The sequence below is a fragment of the Carassius auratus genome, chromosome 50 (assembly GCF_003368295.1).
Source record: "Carassius auratus strain Wakin chromosome 50, ASM336829v1, whole genome shotgun sequence".
NCBI classification, from domain to species: Eukaryota; Metazoa; Chordata; class Actinopteri; order Cypriniformes; family Cyprinidae; genus Carassius; species Carassius auratus.
Genome location: NC_039292.1, coordinates 7,351,480 through 7,373,142, shown reverse-complemented (window position 1 = coordinate 7,373,142; position 21,663 = coordinate 7,351,480). Strand labels below are relative to the sequence as shown.

The 21,663-nt window shown below is 38.4% G+C and overlaps 2 protein-coding genes across 6 annotated transcripts in view; both read right to left on the bottom strand.

The window, feature by feature from the left end:
• Positions 1–1,244: 1,244 nt before the first annotated feature.
• Positions 1,245–15,350, bottom strand: LOC113066834 (serine/threonine-protein phosphatase 6 regulatory subunit 3-like). 5 transcript variants are annotated; one of them, XM_026238889.1, is made up of 26 exons: positions 15,143–15,350; positions 10,711–10,889; positions 10,337–10,570; positions 10,005–10,191; positions 9,793–9,930; positions 9,514–9,579; positions 8,977–9,089; positions 8,729–8,842; positions 8,518–8,647; positions 8,064–8,216; positions 7,379–7,537; positions 7,216–7,280; positions 6,984–7,099; positions 6,809–6,894; positions 6,622–6,708; positions 6,282–6,379; positions 5,876–5,930; positions 5,643–5,773; positions 5,440–5,561; positions 5,159–5,339; positions 4,193–4,287; positions 3,929–4,112; positions 3,611–3,628; positions 2,690–2,800; positions 2,379–2,465; positions 1,245–2,287 (listed from the first exon to the last, which is right to left on the bottom strand). In XM_026238889.1, exons 3-26 carry the CDS (start codon positions 10,561–10,563, stop codon positions 2,236–2,238), a joined length of 2,775 nt encoding a protein of 924 aa, XP_026094674.1. In that variant the 5' UTR covers positions 10,564–10,570; positions 10,711–10,889; positions 15,143–15,350; the 3' UTR covers positions 1,245–2,235. The 5 variants fall into 5 exon arrangements, with proteins under 5 accessions (XP_026094674.1, XP_026094676.1, XP_026094679.1 ...); XM_026238891.1 differs by having other exon boundaries at positions 6,282–6,361; XM_026238894.1 differs by having other exon boundaries at positions 6,282–6,328.
• Positions 15,351–18,846: 3,496 nt separating this feature from the next.
• LOC113066833 (low-density lipoprotein receptor-related protein 5-like) overlaps positions 18,847–21,663 on the bottom strand; it is a 59,748-nt gene continuing 56,931 nt past the window's right edge. The window contains exon 24 of the mRNA XM_026238888.1: positions 18,847–21,083. Within this exon, the coding sequence (XP_026094673.1) occupies positions 20,822–21,083 (262 nt within the window). The 3' untranslated portion in view covers positions 18,847–20,821. The remainder of the gene's footprint in view (positions 21,084–21,663) is intronic.

Below are 21,663 nucleotides of genomic sequence, written 5' to 3'. Positions count from 1 at the left end.
AGGGGTCTTCTGAACTATGGCGCTAAGTTGACAGTAAAATGATTCCTTTACATTTAAATAAGTGGCTATGATTGTAACGGGTCCAGTTTGTGTGCAGCCGCAGTGAGGAGAGACGTGCGTTCCCTTGGCGTTAGTTCTGACATGGACTGCGTCTCACCTCGTAAATCAGTCCTGATTGATGCAGAACTACTCCGACTTAACATCTCCATCCCTGCCCTGAGTGAAACCTGGCTGACTCGTGTTGGCGCTGTCCGAGAAAAAAACTATACTTTATTCTGGAATGGATACCCAAACAGTGACAGACCAATGCACGGTGTTGGATTTGCAATCCAAAACTAGTAACTTTCCTCAGTGGAAAGACCTGTGCCCATTTCCTCACTACTGACAAATTCACAGCATAACTATGCACAGATGAGACCAACAAACCTGATTTGACGGATATAAGATGCAGTATCGGAACCAAATCGCTCCAATTATAGTCAAAAATGTAGGCAACGAATTGTAATGGTGATTTCGTGTGCTGATTTATCATTCAAGACCTAAAATCTTGTTTAGTCAGTAGTAGTTTGATATTAGCACTGAAAATAACAAATCCCTCGTGTTCATATAGCGCCAGCCAGGAATGAGACCGAGGATGAAGGACTCGGCGACAGTGCGGTCATTAATAGCAATGTTTTTTCTCATCACAAGTTACTTGTTTAGCTGTCGAAAAGGATTTAAATTGAAACCTACACAAGACTTATACACAGCGCGTGTCTGTATCTCTCACCGAACCTGAATCTCATGTAGGAGAAATGTTTGTGGCGCCAAAACGGCACGTCAGACTTTTATAGCGGATAAAATCTAAGAGTTAAAAATGACTGTTGTTTTACATTATGTCCAGTACTCGCTATATTAATGACTGATTGAAAGCCCTTTTCAAATACTCGCACTTTGCTATTACTTTACTGCCACCTGTTGGCTTCAAAGCAAAAACGCTGATCTGCACTCGGTTTATAAATTGTCATGCTGTTTGGTCTCTTCACTCAGCAAACAATGCAAATGACCTTTCTTTGTAATTACCCATCTTGAAGACTACCTGATAAATCCGACCTAAACAGAAACAGAGTCCGCCAGCAGACAGAGGATCATCAATCCACCGTATTGATGGATTCAAGGATCCTAGGTCAGACCTCAGCCAGATCAACAGCATGATTGATTGCTATTCAGAAATATATGTTGGATTCACAGACAGAACCTTTTCCTTCTTGCTGGCACAGAGAGCGTTTTATTACAAAAAGAAAAAAACTCGATGCATGATCATTGTAGCATTCCCATCACTCTTCAGGTAGAAAGGTGGACTTGTTTGGAGAAGAGAACAGTTATAAAGTTGGGCTGTACTGAATGCAGGCCCAAAGGTAAGAATCACTCTTACTGGCAACATGCAAACAGAGACCCATCTGTGCATTCACTCCAGATCTGAATTTCATCAAGGGGGTGAGTCTCTAACAAACCATCTCTTTGAGAATAAATTAAGTTAAAAACTATACCAAAAAAAAAAAAAAAAAGGAAAAGTTTTTGTCCAAATCTTGCTCATGTTGAAAGGATACAAGAAACATTTACAAATAACACTGGTGGCAAAATAAATCATTTCTGAATATCTCAAATCAGCATCCCCTGATAATAAACGTAAAAATAAAACAGACCGACATAAGTTGCCAATTGAAGATTTCTGTGGTAGCTGTTGCTTTTACTTGGAAATTAAAAAGCAGATTTGTGTGCAAGAGGAAAATCCTATCAAAAAGACAGCTTATGTTTTGGTCACACATTAAATGTTCCAATTGGTATATTTCGGTTATCAATCCTCTCTTTCTGTATACATTTGTCTTTTATAAAATATTTTTTTTTTATTCATACAATCATTTTTAACTATAGCAACATTACTATTCACTTTTAAGTGGCAAGATGTCAAACAATCACCGCATAAGAACAATAGTATATAAACGAATGCCAAAAAAAAAAAAAAAATCATTAGAGTATGTTTCTCTTCATAACAGTTCAAATTTTCTGTACAACTGTCTAATATGAATATTGCTGGTCCTGATCTGGTGGCATCAGTGCAGTGCTGGAGTAAGAGACAGCAGCAGCAGCAGTGGTGGTGGTTTCTGGGGGGCTCCAGTCTGGCACTGGTCTCTCCGGGTGGTCCTGGTGGAGGGGTGTGCACGTGACAGGAGCTGACTGACAGCACTACTCTCATCATGCTGGACCGTTCACTGCTGTCTCGGGGTTGGCCGTGCACTGCTCTGATCTAGTTGAGAAGAAGAGAGTTGCTTGATGTCAGAGGTGGATGCAACACTAAACTAGAGGAAATGGGAAAAGGTGGAGGGCACAGAACTCACTTGGCTTCGTCCATAGCAGCCGCATCCTCAAGAGGACCATTTAGAGCTTTGCAAGTGGATTTTGCTTTCTCTTCTAAGTGCTTTAGACTGAAGAAAAAAAAAAGTGAATGTTGGTTAAACAAAAAATAATTTCCTTATACACACAATAAATAGAAACGTGTTTAAAATTGACACGTTTTATTTTGCATAATGGCGCAGCGCGCTACAGCGATTGAGTGCACACACTGAGACGGGAAAAGGTACGCATCAACTCGTCTTAAGATGGAAACATATGGAAAAAGTGGAGTTTCCTTTAAATAAAAGACTCTTACCCTGGTTTCTGACAGTTGCTAGGAGGACAACTGCTTTTCTCCACTTCCCCACTCTCTGCAACGAACAACTTTGCAGATGCGTCATCAGAGGTAGATCGTGTCTCTTCTTCGCTACAGGACGATCAGAGAGGACAGCGTTTTTAAAGAGTGTTCACTAACACTCTAAAGAATAAAAGCCCCATTTAAAATCCCTGGACAAACATGCAGAATGGAACGGACCACATTAAAAGCAATGGGGCAAAACAGAAAAATGTTCTGAAATGGGGACTGGCGGACATGATGCGAGCATGACCTACAGAGACGGGAGTGACTATAAACCACACAACAACTGGTTAAGACGATGAGCTTGTTTAGTATGCGAGTGTGAAATGATGCTGTAAATTCAAAGTTAGTAATTTTACAAAGTGATCGCATGCCAGCAATCTTTACCTTTGGGGTGGCATCAGGCCAAACAGTCAATTAATTATAACCTCCTCTAAAGTCTCATGCCAGGAAGAACAGGGCAGATTTTTCGACTAGGGGAGGGCTACAGAGATGCATCCTTTATCAGACTGATTTATACAAATTAAAGTTCTTACACAGCCCTGGTTTAAAATGGCCGTGTTAAAGAGCCACGTGACCAAACCGCAGCAAAGGATACAAATCTATAAATCTTTACCTGCGGTGTTGGAAAGACTAGGAAACATATGGGCTTAAAACTTTTGGGATCAGAATGAGCTACATTTAAGGATCCATGGGCCATTTCATGCCGTTAACATCCAGTACATCTGATATTAACATGCAAATGGTGATGGATACATTACGGTTTAAAAAACAAACAAACATACGAACAAACAAAACATGGTTACAAATCAAAACGCAGTGGCTGACATGGGGAAAACCAAACAGAACAAGACACGCCCCCTGATTGGCTGTACATACCGATACGATTTCAACACTCTGAAGCCACAAGTACGCCAAAGAGAGAGAGGAAGCTCATGTTGTAAGAGTTGCAGTTCAAGTAGGAAAGATTGTTCTTTTTTGTGTTCTCAAACAGACAAAACAGATGTTACAAAGCTCTGCATCTTAACAGCCCCCGTTAAAAAGAGACACGGTGGGCGGCTCTAGGTGCAGGAGGAGGAGGAGGATACGTGACAAGGAAAGATCAGGTCTACATGCAGAGTGAAGTGAAGCTTGTGTCTCAAAAGGGGAGAAGAGGAAGTGATGTGAGGCACGGTGTGTGAAACCTGCAGGACTCACCTCTTGAAAATTGCGGTTTCAGTTTTGGCATCTACAGTAAGGCTGACCGTCTCCTTCATAGAGCCGTTGGTGACCGTTTCTGTGATTCGGTCACTGACAGGCTCTTCCTCAGGGTCCAAGCCATCCCCTACCCTCCCTCTAGGGGAAGTCGGGGTGGTCTCATTGGGAAGCCACTCCTCTGTGTCTAAACAACACCATTGTTTTATTCCAAGCACTGCATGTTGACCAATGGACAGAAGGAATAGTTGGAGGGTCTATTCTTACTTTCTTGCTGCATGGGCGCGTTGACTCCCAGAGGGTCTGTTTCTATGCTGGTCTCCATGGCTACAGGGGAATTGCTCCTCAAAGGATCCTTGGGACTAAATAAAGGAGAAAAATTAACATCAAATGAATTTCATTTTACTGATGCTAATTCATCTATTAAACTGAGTTTAAATGAGAAAATATAGCTAGTTAACATTACTTAAAATATACTTTAAGTGAACTTAAAACAAACCTATTACAATGTATGCAGTGTGTGTGTCTTATTATACAGTTTTTTTATTTATTTGTGGGGGGGGGGCATTTAGGGCCGATTCATAGTCAACGCGAGAAACGCGAGCAAGCAACGCGAGTGACGCGCTCCCTTTCATAGTCTAAACAGTGAACGCAAGCGTCACGGGTGATGCGTGTATGCAATACACCGCTCACGCAACAGGGGGAGTAGAGTCGGGTGATATTAGTAGAGTCGGGTCGCGTGATATTCAGATCACAATGGCAACTGAAGAGGAGTGTATTCTGTTGCTGATGAACTATCGTATAAATGTGGATGAATACATATAAGTTCGCATAATTTTTCCTCTTCGCCCGCCAATGTATTCAAACCTTCTTCTTCTGTAAACACAATATACTTGAATTAATGTACAATACTTGCAATGTCGCCTCCACCGACAACGCATAGTATTGCGTGAATCGGCGCGTCGTGTATCAAAAACTAGGACGACACATTTGGCTACGCACCGACGCATAATGGCGGCCGAAGCGTAACGATGCGTAGTCTCGGGGACGCGTATGCGTACAGATGCGTTGACTATGAAACGGCCCTTACAATCAATGCACAATACCCAAAATCTTCTCAGTTTACAATGTAAAAAAAAAAAAAAAAATCCTGGATACATGACCTTACAAGTTTTTGTGCTCAAGCACAATCAGCGCATTTTAAACATGCATTCCCGTATCATGTGAATGTACCTGACAGGTGTGAAGCTGGAGAAGTCAGCCCAACCTCTCTCTGCGTTTGCAGCAGTGTTCGGAGAGTTCCAGCCTGAAGGTTCGGGCACTGCAGTCTGTGAGGTTGAGACAGGTGCGCTGGGAGCCGTGGAGCTGCCCGTGTCCATAGGTATGTCATCAAAATTTGCCGTCCATACCGATCCTGAAACAAAGTAAGACAAGGAACAAGGATGTATGATCCTTGACCTTCAGCTGAATACTAAACGATGTCAGACATGGCAGCTGATCATTTCTATTCTCACCATCCCCAGAGTCCACTTCCATTCTGTCGTCAGAGGTGGCGTTGGTGGATTCGAATGGGTCTCGCTTCCCATCCTCCTCCTCAGAGTCCGTACTATCCTCGCTATCTGTACTTCCTGAGCTCCTGTGTAGGAAGAAAGCCATGGAGAATCAAACGCTGGCGTGATGAAAAACACTTCTCGATGAGTTCCAAGGATTACAATACCTGGGACGTCTCTGAGCTTCCGGTGCGAATGTGACGTCCTTCTCATCCCAGATGTCTTCCTCATCCGATCCTGCATCCTCAAACTGCTGGATCTTTTCCTTACAGCAGGCCTCAAAGAGAGCCATGTTTGCCTACAAGCACAATAGGAACAAACTATGAAAACACATCATGAGCTTTACAAGACATCCAGCTAATAATCTACATTCATTTGATTCAATATCTCATATACTTACACTTTCATTTGTATTCAAGGAAAAATTGATGTCTGATATTCTATCAAAGGGAATACTGCAAGGTTAAAAAAAGAATGGGTTTTAGTTTAGTTAAGCCCTTAAGACCAAGAGCAGCACCCATCACCTACAGCATTACAGACAGTCACCATGCACACAACACCAATCTATTCAAGACACATGGATAATCAGAAGAGACACTTATGTGATCAGATGTAATCTACACTGTATGATCCATGATTTAACACACACAACCCACCGAAACAGGCTTTGTGAGTTCATTGAAAAGCAAAAAAAAAAAAAAAGTTAACCAAAAGCCCCCACATACAACGCTAAACCCTCCCAATTTATTTGTTAGCAGCAAAAATGGCGTCAAATCTAAAAAGCATCATGCACGAAAGGTACTTACTCCCCGACATCATCCTGATCGGCAAACTCTTCATCATTGAAGCCAAACTGCTCAATAAAATTGGACGTCATTTGTTGCATCTGATAATCAGAAAAGGCCTGGCAAAACCCAGGACCAACGATAATGATACATATACACTACAAGGCTTCATTTCAAAACAGCTGATAGCAGTTAAGCGTCTTGCATCAAAAAGCACTTAAAGAACTAAAACAATTATAAATGCATTAACAGTTTAAACCGAAATCAATTTATTAAGTATTTTAAGCAGTGCCATTAACAGAATCATTAAGATATTACAATTAATAGCAGCTTTTGTGAGCTCATCCAGGCACAGACTTACTTGCTGTATGGAGGAGTCCTGATGAAACCCGCTGTCTTTAAAATCTACCTCATCGTCGCTGGATGAGTGTATGTGGTGTGTGTTAACCTGAGAATGGATAGGGGGAAAAAAAGTTTTGATGTCAAATATATAAGCATTATAAAACAGAAGCAGAATTTTTGGAAGCGAGAAAGTGAAACCCACTTACTAAGTCAACAGTGTTTTTCTTGTTTGTATCTGCTAGCTGTCCTGAAGTAAACGCTTCCCATCGTTCCCTATCCTCCTCTGGAAGTTCTGCAAGTGTGCAAATGTAAGTGGAAAAGGCTTTGTTAATAGTCTGAAATGAAGAAAAAACAAAAAGAATCATATGCATTTGAACGAACCTGAGAGGAGCTGCTGAATTTGTGTCCCATTGGGGCCTTTGTCGCTGTTGTGGACTATAGAGTTTGCTATTCTAGTCAGATGACCCATGTAACCTCTCCGCCGCCCACCCTCAGTCCTGAGGAAACAGATGAAGGATTTAGTAAAGACCTCTTCAGACACACAGTCACAGATGTGTAAACAGGATGGTCCCTCTCCTTCACACGCAAGCGATCAGATTTATGAGTTACTCACTGCTCCTTCTCATTTGATCCCCAGGCATCAAGAATTCTCTGTATTAACTGGCACTTCTGAAAGAGCTGCAGGGCAGAAGAGAGAAGAACACATTAAACGTTGATTTGTCAAGCAAACAACTCGTTTCCAAAGAGCGAGTGAGTGGATGGGATGATAAACTCACATGTTTAATAAGGATGTTTTCTCTTATGGGCTCTTGGTCGTTTTCTCGGTTGATTTCAGGAGATTCACTTTGGGTTGAAGGCATCGCTAAGATCATCGCTGTACAGATTTCTACTTGTGTGTGTAGAAAATTATTCCACAAGTATTTAAAGTACATGTCCTTGAGACAAAAGAGACAAATTATTTATTTTACATTTTTGGCATTCAAGCACAGATTGTGTTATACAAACATCCTTTCTTAACTAAATCTTTTGACAACAGGTTTGTTCCAATATGTAATGAGCTTCTGAAGTTTCAGTGTAACTTATTACAAAAAGAGGTAAAGGAATTTATACTGTAACAAAAAAATTACTACATCAAGGATTCTCAAGGATCATGGGACACTGGCTGTTTACATGCACAAATATTTGGTTCAATTGGACTTAATTCGTTCTCATTGATGAATCTGATTGTAGTGTATACATGAACGCTAAATGAAGTGATTGGGTTGTTGTGAGCATTTGTGTGTCACATGTTGCGTATATATGTTTGCACATAACCACTCTCCTACTTGGTTTCTTTACTTGTTTTTAACAGCAGAATATTTATCCATTTATGGATACATGTAAACCGCTGTTTACAAACGGATTACTTGACGACTGGAGTATTGGCTGTTGAAAATTCAGCTTTGCATCTCAATCACTCACTAGTATGACTCCCAATGTGTTGAGGGCAATGAGCTCCTGGTTGATGATATGTGTGTTGGTCTGAAGAAGGCTGGTCACTAGTCGCACCACATTTAGACGAGTATTTCCCACTGGTGGATCCAACACTCCCCATGTGGTATTCAAGACCGTTTTCTAATAAAATAAGTTGATTTTACTTACAAGAAATACTAAAACTACAACACTTAAACAGACTTTGACAAAATAGCATACAACAACTACAAAAACAATATTAATCCAATATATATGGCTGTGTGCAGTAGCCAGGCTTTTCTTTAAAAGGGCAAGATTCTGCCAGGTTATATTTGTACAGGCACAAAGTGTTGCTGTTGTCCAAAAGTAAATGGAATTAGGAAATTTGGAGATTACGGTCTAAGTGATGTCAGCTGATATAAAGTGCCAAAGTTTAGCCAACAGACATTCATAACGTTTTCACCTTTGGGGGCTCGAGCAAAAGCTGGTGAAAATCTTTCAGCCTGGGTCTGACAGCATCTAGGATACTCTGATTGACAGAGAATGAAGGGTGGTTCATTCCAGAGGGACAAATCTCCAGATGGCCTTCAAACCTGAAAGGAAAAACCAAGGAGGATATTCAGATATGAACAAGGACCCCTGAAAACCAATATAAAATAATAAAATGCACTTACGCTGGTCTCCGTGTCTCAAATAGGGTCAGAAGAATCTGGATCACACTGACTATGGCAGACTCATTCTTCTCTTTGTCAAAGATGTTTGACAGCAACTGCTCTACCGTCTCTTGTCTGAAAAGGCAGACAAACAGTCCATTCAGTACTACAGCATTAACGTGCCTGAAACTAGAGCTCAACCTTAATCCCTTCAAAAATGCAGCTTTCTAAAGTCACTAGAAGGAATTGTATTGACATGGAAAACTCACTTCTCTAGTGTGGCCAGCAGAGGGTCGGGCTCTGAGCAGCCCTGCACCTGGAACATTTGATCTCTGCTCAGCCGAATGATCTCACAGAGTGACTGAGACGCATTTGAGTGTCTCTGTGTGGAGGGAACAAGCATTTATTGTTGCAAAGCTAGCGAGCCAAGTGAGGATGGGTCACTAGGACTCAACAACAAGGGCTGGTCAGACATGCAGTTTTTTTTTTTCTCTCAAACCCAACATTTCACCACAAAAATTAAAATGTAAACAAATTACAATTCAAATTTATTTAGATCAGAGACGCCCAAATTTTTTAATATGAAGGGCCAAAAATGTAATATTTATAAATGCATTATATTTTAAACGAAAAAAATAATATAAATATATAATTTTTTATTTATTTTTATAATGAAAAGAATTTAAGGAAAAAAAAAAAGAATTGTTGCAATTGCATGTTTTTACCCTCCAACTTTGAAAAATAAATATTAATGAAAAAAATATATTTTTAAAAAAAAATGCATTACATTTCTTTACTGGACTTACATCCTCATCTTGTGATGGCTGCACCATGTCAACCAGCCGCTGTATAACTTTCTCTTCATTTAGCCACTGCAGGAGAACAGATGAAGAGGAAACTGTGAGGTGGTATTACGATGACAGTGAAATGACTAATCCATGATGAATTCCCTGCTGTATTTAAATGAAAAACATCCATATCTACAAAACAAAAACTTATACATGCACAAAACCAAACTGCTTTTTACCCCAACAAAACAGAGATGCAACATCATGAAAACCTTTCTTGTAAGTATGAAAACTCACATTTAATACATCTTGTCTAAGCTGCTGTGGCTCGATGCAGGTGAGCATCCGGAGCAGGAGGTCCATAATGGCCGAGGTCCCTATGTGCTTGATCAACAGATCCACAAAATCTTCCCTCTTCCTGAGGAACTCTACGATCTAGATACAGGAAGGAGATATAGTTCACCTTTATGCATCCATGTGAATCTGAACCAGTATGTCTGATCACATACCTGCTCTGGTTTCCTCCCAATGAGGATGCTCAGGACCTTGCTGAAGAAACTGGCCAGAAGCGGATTGAGGGGAGGCTCATTCTGTAGGAAGCTGTAGAGTTTCATCAGTAAATTTTCATCTTCACCCAGCATGTCATTGATCTGGCTAACATCTGAGGTCAGGAGTTCACAGGATATGTTGGGATACCTTGAAATAAAAAGACAAGCAACACCTCCATTTAACGGACTTCAAACAAGAAATCCAACATAAGTCAATAAGTCATGAAGAAGCTTAGCACAGCAATTTTTAGAACACATGTTTTTGTCGATCAAGAATCAAATGTTATTATTACTTATATTTGATCTTCTCCTCCACATCGTCATTGGGCTCCTGAGTGATGTAGCTCACGAGATCCTCCATGCACTGTGGCCTCACCAGGAAGTCCACGAGCTTGTGGTTCTGAGACTTGCACTCCTGTAAGACATCCTCCTCATCCATCACCTCTGTCAGCGTAACATCCTCCTTTTCCAGGAGTGTGTCAATGTGGGATGTCGTGTGCAGATCAAACTTCCAAAACATGGTGCTGCTGAGGAATTAATAAATAGGAGGGGTGGTTTTCAGATTAGGTTTTCTCATCTATGAGTTTGTTTCTTTTTTTTTGTGAGTTTTGTATTATCACTTTGACTGTAGAGAAGCTAAAATGTGACTAATTGTGAAAAGGCTTACCTGAGTGTCGCAGAGACCAGAGGGTAAAAACTCTGATTAAAAATAAAAGAATGCTTGTGCTCTTTGGGACTTCTGGCCCATTACAGGCACCACAGGCGGCAGAAACTGGAAAGACCCTTAAACAAAGGACACATGCAGCAGAAATGTCCCCAGCCACAGCATAAACACTCAACACACACCTGCAACAGAGAACAGACAGAACCTGGTAAAGAACAAATACATCTCTTCTTTAACCCAACTAATATGACTGGAGTCTGATTTAATACAGAAACAATGCACCAGTTCAGACAAAACAAACGGCAGTTTTGTTTGTGGGAAAAACAGACAAAAGTTTAAAGAAAACCTAGTTCCTTGTTGTGATGTTGGCAACCTAGCAACACAAAAGTCACTCTCACCAGACTAACTCCTCTGATCGGTCTGTAACAATTATCAACACAAACCACACATGACTGTGGTTTTAGTTTTGTTTGTTTTCCTAACAAGGAAGGTGCACATCATTTCTAAAACAAGAGACTCAATTATGTCAGGTTAAATCCCAAAGTCCATTTGACAGGTCTGGTATTAAATTATTATAATTGGAGACATCACATGCATTATTTGCGGTAGGCAAGATACAATTTTTCCAGTCTACAAGGTGGATGGACACACATCACTGAGGTGAAAGGTCACAAAGCTGACAAATAGCCATCCTCACTTTCTTGAATGACTAAGAGGAAGGAAAGCTTATATTAATAGACTAAGGGGGCTGGGCTAGGCTCCCCCAAAAGAGCTTTGACATTGGCCTCCTTCCATCCTCCAGCAAACATGCTTTCCGTCAATTTACATAAAAAAAACAAAAAAAAAACATTAAACAAACAACCCAAAATTCTTCCTGAAAGAACTCTCTGCTTTAAAAGTTCTTGTGCCAATGTCAGACTTAAAATAACAATCATTAACCATTAAAGTGCAGAATTATATTAACTTGATTCAATTTTGATCTTTAATGATCTTAAATGTGTATTAACTTTCATTGTATTAAAATGATACAAGTATGAAATGTCATTGCTCTTACAGCCTTAGGGGGCTGTGCTTACATGTGCTAAGAGCTATTATTTTAATTTAAAGGGCTCATATAATGCTGCTAAAAAGAACTGTGTGTATTTGGTGCAATGTGTTTGAGGTTTAAGGTTCAAAAAACACATTTTCCACAATCTGTCTAATTGTTTCTCCTCTACGCCCCGCCTTCTGAAATGCGGCGATTTTTACAAAGCTCATCATAGTGAAAAAGCGAGATGTGCTCTGATTGGCCAGCTATGGAGTGCGTTGTGATTGGCCGAATGCCTCAAGCGTGTGACGGAAATGATACCCCCCTTAACATATGCCGTCTTCCAAGCCAGCACGAGAGCTGTGGGATTTACAACAGGCATATTCACCCTCTCCTCCCGAGACACGTTAAAGTCTCTGGTAAATTGGGAGAAGAGCAGAGTAAACTTTACAGTGACCTACACAATCTGTATATGATATCAATAAACATGTCATCAGATTATATTTGTAGGGGTCATTATTGCCGTTTCCAGAGACATCAGCGTACTTTACAATGTATGTAAATTTAAAGGTATGTTTTTGCTAGTACTCATGTGCATTTAAATATCTGAAACATAAAATAAGCATTATATGGTTGAAAACACTGAATATGTTTGATAATGACAAGCGCTCAGCGTGTCCGATCTGGCTCTGTGCCAGTTTAAGTGTGAAAGTGAATTAAATTCAGCAGTTGATGACGCGAAGCACTGAAAGTTCTGATCACACCTGTGTGATCGTTCACTTCAGGGACCAGCCAAGACGGATCACACTGGTGTGATCATACACATTAAAGGGTTAAGTGCGCCTTTCTGAAGATTCTGGTCCACTCGCTCAACCCAGTTTATAATCTGAGCATAAGTGCATTTTATCTTGTGTATACTTTTCACAGGCTTTATAATCCAGGTGTATTTTGTAAAGATCTACGCACATTTCATCATAATGAACCTGTTTTGAATGCTCTATTGAACAACGGCAGCTATTTTCATGGAAATAAAGTGAACGAAAATCAAATAAACTTCTTCAGTTTTTGCCTTTTAGGTAGGCTGTAAAGTTAGATTAATATAATGAATACATTTTAATTAATACAATTAGTCAAATTAAGAAGAATGTAAAATGTTGAAACATGATAATTGCTATTTATTAGCATGCACAATTTCAGACAATTATCCTAGAATTTCGGTAAAAACAGTAAAGAATTAGGCCAACTAGAGAAATTTTATGTCAGAGCAGAACCTAAGCGGGAATTGGTTTACGGTGAGTGGGAGCGGAATATTAAGAGAGCACTTGTTGGGCGGTTGAGCAACTGAGTGGACCGTCACACCGCTCCGCTTCGCTCACTTGCTCTGACGGTGGCAACAGAGAGAAAAAAAGTTATTCCTTCTTACTTTGCGTGAACATTTGGGCAGCTTTATGCAAATCTTCCCACATAGTGATGTAGAGTTGTGGGGGCGTGTTAGAGTGAGCTGTTTTAGGGGGGGAGTGGTTGATTCTTAACTTTCAGAAAGAAAGATTTGACTTGAGACTTTAGTTTTTGCAACGTCACACCTTCTTTATGCACCAAGAGCTTGTAACACTCTTGTAACACTCCAAGAGAAAGGAAAAATTTCAATCACATCATAAGACTTTAATAATAATATTGACAAAGGGTAGATCAACAAAATATTTACACAAAAATGGAACAGCTTACACTACTGCATAATGTTTTGGAGTCAGTATGGGGGTCAAAAACTGACAGTGAATTCAACGTTAAAAATTTTGTGTGTATAATTATTTTTTTCCCTCAGTATTACAAAAAATTAAAAATAAAAAGCACATCCTGATACTGAACTCACTAGTCATCAGTGACGCATGCATAGCCCATTGAGGTTTAAATTAACATGTAGCGGTGAGCCAAATAGGACATCTATAATTATATGCATGCATTAAACAACACACACACCACGGATTCTATTCTGTATTTGAGATCGCATGACTTGTTTATATTAAGACTCTGCATAACACTGACATATAAAAGACATTACGGAAACTGGACATACTTTTGGCCAATAAACCTCTGCAACTGGATAAGGATTTTCAAAATTATTTAAATAATGAAATAACTATAAGAATGCATTACTTTTTCATCTTTAAAGTAAGGAAAATTTCACCTGCGCTGAAACCTGAATGGTGCAAAAGGCTAAATTTCCATGTTCAATGTCAACATAACTTGGTTGTCAAGTAGGCCTACATCTTGACACTTGCTTTGAATGTCAACCATTTCTAACACCTTGTACCACTACTTAGCTGTGATTTACTGGTGTCTTCCTTCCTCACGTAGCATTTCCAGACATTTACATTCAGTCCCAGTCTTTTCAGGAGATCATAGATCACCTGTACCATTCAGCTAGAGTAGCTCTGAGCTGAAGAAAATCCTTGTGACTCCCTCTCAGGGTCTATAAATGTGTTGCCAAACCTCTCCAGCATCCCAGAGGCCAAAATGCCACCACAAGTCCTCCGGCTGCACTCAGAATCAAGCCTGCAAAGCCGTTTTTCCCTGACCGGACCATAAAATGTGCTGCCATGTCAAACCAGCTAGACTGCTTACAAGAGTGAGTGATCTTCTCATACTTAACAGTCTACTATGAGGATTCCCATGCGATCACATAACCCAAGTTTAGAAATAAACCGCAGTAAGATTGTAGTGATCTTTATGTGGATGGGCCAAAATAAAGGTAAATAAATAGATTGTGATCAGCACATATACTAAACAACTTTGCTACAGAGATTGAGAACTGTGTGTTCAAAGTCTAGACAGAAATAAGGTAGCAAACACCACACTGCTATAATTCCCCATTTCTATAATTTTAAACTTACCTTCAGGGATCCTTATAAAACACATTAACAACTATTTTATATGAAATATAACATTATCTCAAAAAACATTTAACATTTTCAGGCATCTTGTCTGTTTGTATTCTGGCTGTGTATCAATCCCAACTGAACTGCATACCAAGATTTTGGAGCACCAGAGGCGCGTTAGAACATCCCAATACAACCTTCATATGCACATAACATTGACCAAAAACGTTGTCTGTGTGGACCGCTCAGTAGGATTCGGCAAACAGCCTTTGTGTCTTACTTTCTGAAGTTTTTCTGCATGTCAGGCCCCGGCATTAGCCGACACGGAGCTTCCGCCAGCGCAATATTACAGTTCGGACACCTTCTTACAGTCTGTGCTGGTTTAAATATGTAATAATCCCGAAAATTTTGGAATAATTTAGTTAAATGTGAAAAATGGTTGGAAATATACGCTGCTCTGATTCATCAAAACAGAGAAGTGGTAACTGGCCAACGCTAAGCTAACAGAGACACACACAACACAAATACGTACCGATTAAGAAAGCGGAATACTGCCGAAGCCCGGCATGAAGACCGGCGAACCTTTGGATAAAACGGTCACCGGACTAAAAAAAGAAAAAATGGGGCGAGGTATGAAAGAATGAGGTGTTTATAACAGATTGTGACAGGCGCGAAAGAGAGACCATCGGAGAGTTCACTTTTCAAGATGGCGGTGTTTCAACTTCAACAACCCCAACCCCCACCTGAGGTAGCGGAGCTGTCAATCAAAATACAATGCTGCACGCTGATTGGCTATAGTGGGTGTCAACTAAAGCTGGTCGTGTTTGTAAATCTCGGACTGTGTGAGGTAAATCTTCGATTTAGAAACGCCACGAAACCAGAGATCATCTTTGCAACCGTATGCTCTCAGTGGGAATTAAATTAATGTAATAATTATACAAGTTGAGGCTATATTTAAGTGAAATTAAATCATTAAGACACACCCACAGCAGTTAAGGCCAATAGAATTTTGCTGGATTTAAAATCGCTCGTCTGATTGGATCACGAAAATGTCAATCAAGTACCGAATTCAAAACTAAAAGTACAGCGAAAAAAAAACAGACAAAATGATGTGTCTTACCTTCTTTGTGAGAGCTTGTCCCATGAACGAATTTCTTACATTTCAACATATCCAAGATATAAAGACAACGCGGTTATAGTTTCTTCACAACGTTGCACAAAGCAGCCCGTTCACAGTGTCGCTTTCAGAATCGCCTTAACCGGCTCGTTACTTGCAGCAACGCCCTAGCAACAATAAGACGTCACGGTGATTGACATGCTGGTGGTCCAATCAGCTAGCAGTGCATGAACCACATATTACTGAATGGAGCATCTAGTTTGGCTCAAGAAAGGCATTATTTAAATGGCAAACCAACATGAAACTGATTGCATAAAACAGGAGTTTAATCATTTCAAGATATTTCTAAAATAAATAAATTCTCTATAATGAAATGAAATGAAAGCATTTCCCTCTGTCTCTCTTTATATATATATATATATATATATATATATATATATATATATATATATATATATATATATATATATATATATATATATTAATAAATAAATAAACATATATATATAAACATATATAAATATATATATATATATGTATGTATGTATGAATATACATATATATATATATATATATATATATATATATATATATATATATATATATATATATATATATATATATATATATATATATATATAATATATAAATTCCTTAAGAAAGACATTATTTCACATAACATAATTCCCATCTAATAAAACACAAATGTTAAAAGGGATAGTTCATGCAAACAAATAAATAAATACATCATTCATTCATTAATTTCTGGGTGAACTATCTCTTATAGGAGAACCTTGTCTTTCTACTGTTTTTTTTTTTTTTTTATGTGTTTAAGTGTTTCAATTTCTTGAGCCCATTGATAAAATATGGGTCAAGAGGTCATGTGCTCTATAGCCTGTCATAGTGCAGACAGGCAATTACAGGTTTAGTGTACCGTGCCAAATAAGATCAGACATGTGACCCTTATGTTAAATGTGATGCATAAATCTACAGCGTCAGGCTGTGGAACTGATCTGTTACAGCTGATGACAGCTGTATTTCAGACATGCATGATTCTGTGCTGCATGTTCCATACACATAACAAAATCTGCAATGGATTCATACAGAATAGAGTAAACCCAGCTAGATTTATCTTTTCATATGTGATTGTCTAACAAAATCCTGCAGAGAGGGGTGTGTGTATATATATATATATATATATATATATATATAAATATATATATATATATATATATATATATATATATATATATATATATATATATATATATATATATATATATATATATATATATATATATATATAAATATATAGAGCCCCTTTTTTACATTTGATTCATTTTTACATTTACATTTTTCCCCCTGAGGAACTCTCTTCACTAAGCAAAAGATGCTTCTCATGTCATCTTTCGTCAGACAGAGGCAGTCACGATTATGGTCCAGCTTTTTGTTCTATTTCTATATCTGCTGCGTGTTCTGTCAGGCAGATCTCAGATGAATAAGACTCCAAAAGAACTGCACAAAGAATTGCATGCTATAGGGAATTATATATTTGGGGTCATTAATCACAGACTAATTAGCATGGTGATTATATATAAAGAATTCAATTAAATAAACTTTTAACCTAACTGTAACATTATACTTTTCATCATTAGACATTATTTAGCTGGCTCCCACAATTGTCATGTTTTATTGTTTTATAGGATCACTTGGTCCTTGCAATTTAGGCCAAGCATAGTCCACACACATGCATTGAAGCTACACACTAATTTTTTTATTTTTCCTCATGAGGTGAGTCTGTTCTCACGTGCCTTTTTCCAAGCTGTGTTTATAGCTCTTCTACCACGCAGATCATAGACAAAGACAGACAGATGGGTACATGGAGGGGTGTCGACACCTCCCCTCCCCCTCAGCCCAGTCAGAAGCCTCACAATATGTGTTTACTTTTGTCAAGGCCTGAAGACAGGCCTTTAAGATGAAAAATGAGAAAGGAGAATGTACATTTAGTTCCTTACTGCAGCTACAAACTTTGGGCCCCATTTTTATAGCATGGGCATCTCTGAAGTGACATTTGTACTACATCCATATAATAAAATGTGCTTATATACTGTATATATATATATATATATATATATATATATATATATATATATATATATATATATAAATTGAATTATAAATGGAATTATTATTATTATATCATCATTGTTGTTGCTGTTGTGAAACATTATACTAACATTAAATAGGTTCTGAAATGTGACCCTGGATCACGCTGGGGTATATTTGTAACAATAGCCAAAAAAACAGATTGTATGGGTCAAAATTATCTATTTTTCTTTCATCATTAGGATATTAAGTAAAGATAATGTTCCATGAAGTAAATTTTGTAAATTTCCTACTGTAAAAAATAAAAACATAATTTTTAAATTGTCATATGCATTGCAATTAATCTGGACAATTTTAAAAGTGATTTTCTCAGTATTTAGATTTTTTGCACACTCAGTTTCCAAATTTTAAAATAGTTGTATCTTGAAAATATTGTCAGATCCTAACAAACCATACATCAATGGAAAGCTTATTTATTCAGCTTGTATACATCTAAATTTCGAGAAATTGACCCTTATGACTTTTTGTGGTCCAGGGTAACAAATAAGGGATTCATATGATTGGTGAGGAGGGCAATACTAAAATAATTTTTAGGCCTATTTCCGTTTTTTCCACATGAGGGCAGCAGAAGACAAACCTCCTGAAATCTCTATCACTCAAACACACATTTATTTTATTACCCTAACATGCAATTCCACCAAGGCAATGTCACATTCAACAATAACATTTCCTAACGCTCTGTTTAGAGTGATCCCAAGTGTTTCTGCATTTTTGCTCATGTTTGTTGGGTTACCACTGGACTGAGACGCACCGAACTCAGTTCAATTAACAGCTGCTTGATTGCAGCCTTGGGCTCCTCGTTCACTGCAAATATGGGATTGTTGGAAATAACACACTTGCCTTTAAGAAGTCACGCCATTTGAGGAATCCTTTACCTTCGTAGCTGAAATGGCAAGTTATATGCCTAAATATGAGAATAATGACTGGCACCATGATGTTAAAAGACATCAATATAACATTTCTTAAAATAGAACCTTTATTATATATAAAAATGCTTTTGATACAAAAATTGTCACAAGTGTGCATTATATGAGGCATTTTTGTACACAAGACAAAGACATTGGTGGTGCACCGAAGAGCAAAAAGCATCTTGGTGTAAGTGGATGGTACGATCAAGACAGATTCTGCCAAAGTGGTATAAAAATTCAAATAAACTCCATTCAGTCACATTCACAATGAACAGTTGAGGGCAATGTAATGAGATCAATAGCTTGAAACCTAATCTGCATCATCTGTTAAAATGATCTTTGTTGAGTTCTCTATTATCATAAATATCTAATATTTGCCTTTAAAGACATTGCTCTTTGTCTTTTTGCACGGCTAACTGTAAAAGCAAAACTCATGTAATCAGAGTTAAGAGGACAACTCCCTTTGTATCTTTTTCTGCAGCTATAATTCTAAGTTTTTATGGACACCTAATTACAATAAGTGCTCAATTTGGCAAGAAACAAATATTTCATGATGGTTTTGATCAAACAGACATACATGGCATTTCAACGTGTGCTACAAAACATGTTAAAACTGCAAAATAAATCTACTCTTTTGATTAACATTTTAAAGAGGGAAACAATTCTTCAACTTTACCAAAAAAAAGGAGGGAATTTCAAACCACACTTTTCTAAGTTGCATTAAAAAAGCAGTTTGCTACCATATTATCACGATAAAATAAACCACATATATACTCATGTTCAAATCATAGCTTAGTTTTACTGTATTATTATTAGTAGAATTATTATTTGTAGCTTTTTGCAAAACACCTACAACGAGTTCAGTACATGAGATATGATAAAATCCATGTAGTTCACTACAAAGCAGGCGACTTTCTTCTTTTTAAAGAGATAGTTAACTTAAATGAAAATTTTTCCTCATTTACTCACCGTCATGTCATCTCAAACCCTTATGACCTTCTTTTTTTTCCGTAGGACATAAAATGAGATATTTAGGAGAATGTCCAAGCTGCTGTACAATCAAAGTGAATGGTGACAATGACTACTAAGTCAATAGTCATCTTCAGAAGACTATGAATATAGCGTAAAAGTCTCATATGTTGCTTTTTTGACTGGCCCCCATCCACTTTCACTATGGAAAAGAGCAGCTCGGAAATTCCTCTAAACGTCTCCTTCAGTGTTTTACAGAAAAAAATGAGCCATGCAGGTTTGGAACAACGAGATTTGAATATTTAGTCGAACTACCCCTTTAAACGTAAATCTAAACAAGACATTATCTCCTTCAAAGTAATGGCGTTTCAAATGTATATTCAGATACGACTAAACACAACCGAAGCTCTTTAGCGATGAGAGATTAATAACAATTTTACAATGGTCTATGGTCAGTTATCATTATATAAACAAAACATTTCAGCTGTCTGTTTTCATTTGTCATTATTTACAGTAAAAGATGTATGTACAATAGCAGCAAACACACTTTTGGTAAACAGGACAAACCAAACATAAGCTTGGAATCATATCATATTCACATAGAACATAATTAAAACAACATATCGTGGCCATTACGAAAAAAAAAGTATTTACTTAATTACACGTATGTACAACTCCTCCGCAGCGGATGATTTTGGCATTTGTTTTTTTTTCCGAGGATTTGGTTTGCATCTAAACTCCTTGTTAAGTGGTATTATGAAAAACAAAGATGATTAAATCACAACCATCCTGAAACAATATGTTCATATTCTGACATAGCTTGTAGCAATATGGGGGAGGGGTGGGGGGATGTCTTATTAAAAATTGAATTAATTTGTGCAAGCAGTGTCCTGGCACGACTGCTGTACATTTATTCAGGATGAATTTCCCGTCCCTCCGCAAAAAGCTGAAATGTTTCTTGAACAAAGCGTGTGGAAAATAAAATAAAATCTTTGTTTCTTCTTTTAAAACTATTTAAAACTATTTACAAAGTGCGGCCGTTTGCTGGGTGTCACGAGGAGTCCGTGCAGGGCGAGGGGGGCGGGGGACACAGGTGGAAGTAGCTGCGTTCGGTGGAGGGCGAGGGGGGGCAGCTCTCCTCCGCTGACATGTACTGACTGCGTGGGGTGGGGGGTGGAGGGTAGGGGTCAGAGTCTGAATTGAGGTCCATGTAGTACTTGTTGGTTTTCCAGCGGCTCGTGGTGTAGTCGCTGTCACACACGTCTGTGCTGCAGGGGGTGGTGGGGGGCGCGACCCCTCGCATCACATACGGCCTGCGGAGGGCAAACATTCGAAGATCAGTAACTTGAGATGTTGGACCTATCTATCGGTCTGTCCAGTCTCTCATCTGTCCTCTATTCAGGCATCCTTTTATCTATCTATGCAATTATCCATCCATAAATGCCTTATCAAGCGCAAGGTTGGGGGTTCGATTCCCAGGGAACACATGATAGGTAAAAATTGATAGCCTGAATGCACTAAGTCACTTTGGATAAAAGCGTCTGCTAAATGCATAAATTTAATTTAATTTAATAAATCTACATATCTATCCTAACATACCAAACATTTGAGCTAGCTACCTACCTATCAGCATATCTGTCACCGCCACACCAGATTTTTGAGCTATCGAACTAAAAGCACATCATCATACCTACCCCTACCATACAAGAAATTTGATCTACCTTCTTACCTATCAGCATATCTACTCTGCCATACCAGATATTTGAGCTATCTGCCTAAAGCACATCAACATACCTACCCTACCATGTTGGACATTTGAGTTATCTACCTTCTTATCTACCTACCTACCTACCTTTCAGCACATCTACCCTAACTATCCAGATATTTACGCTA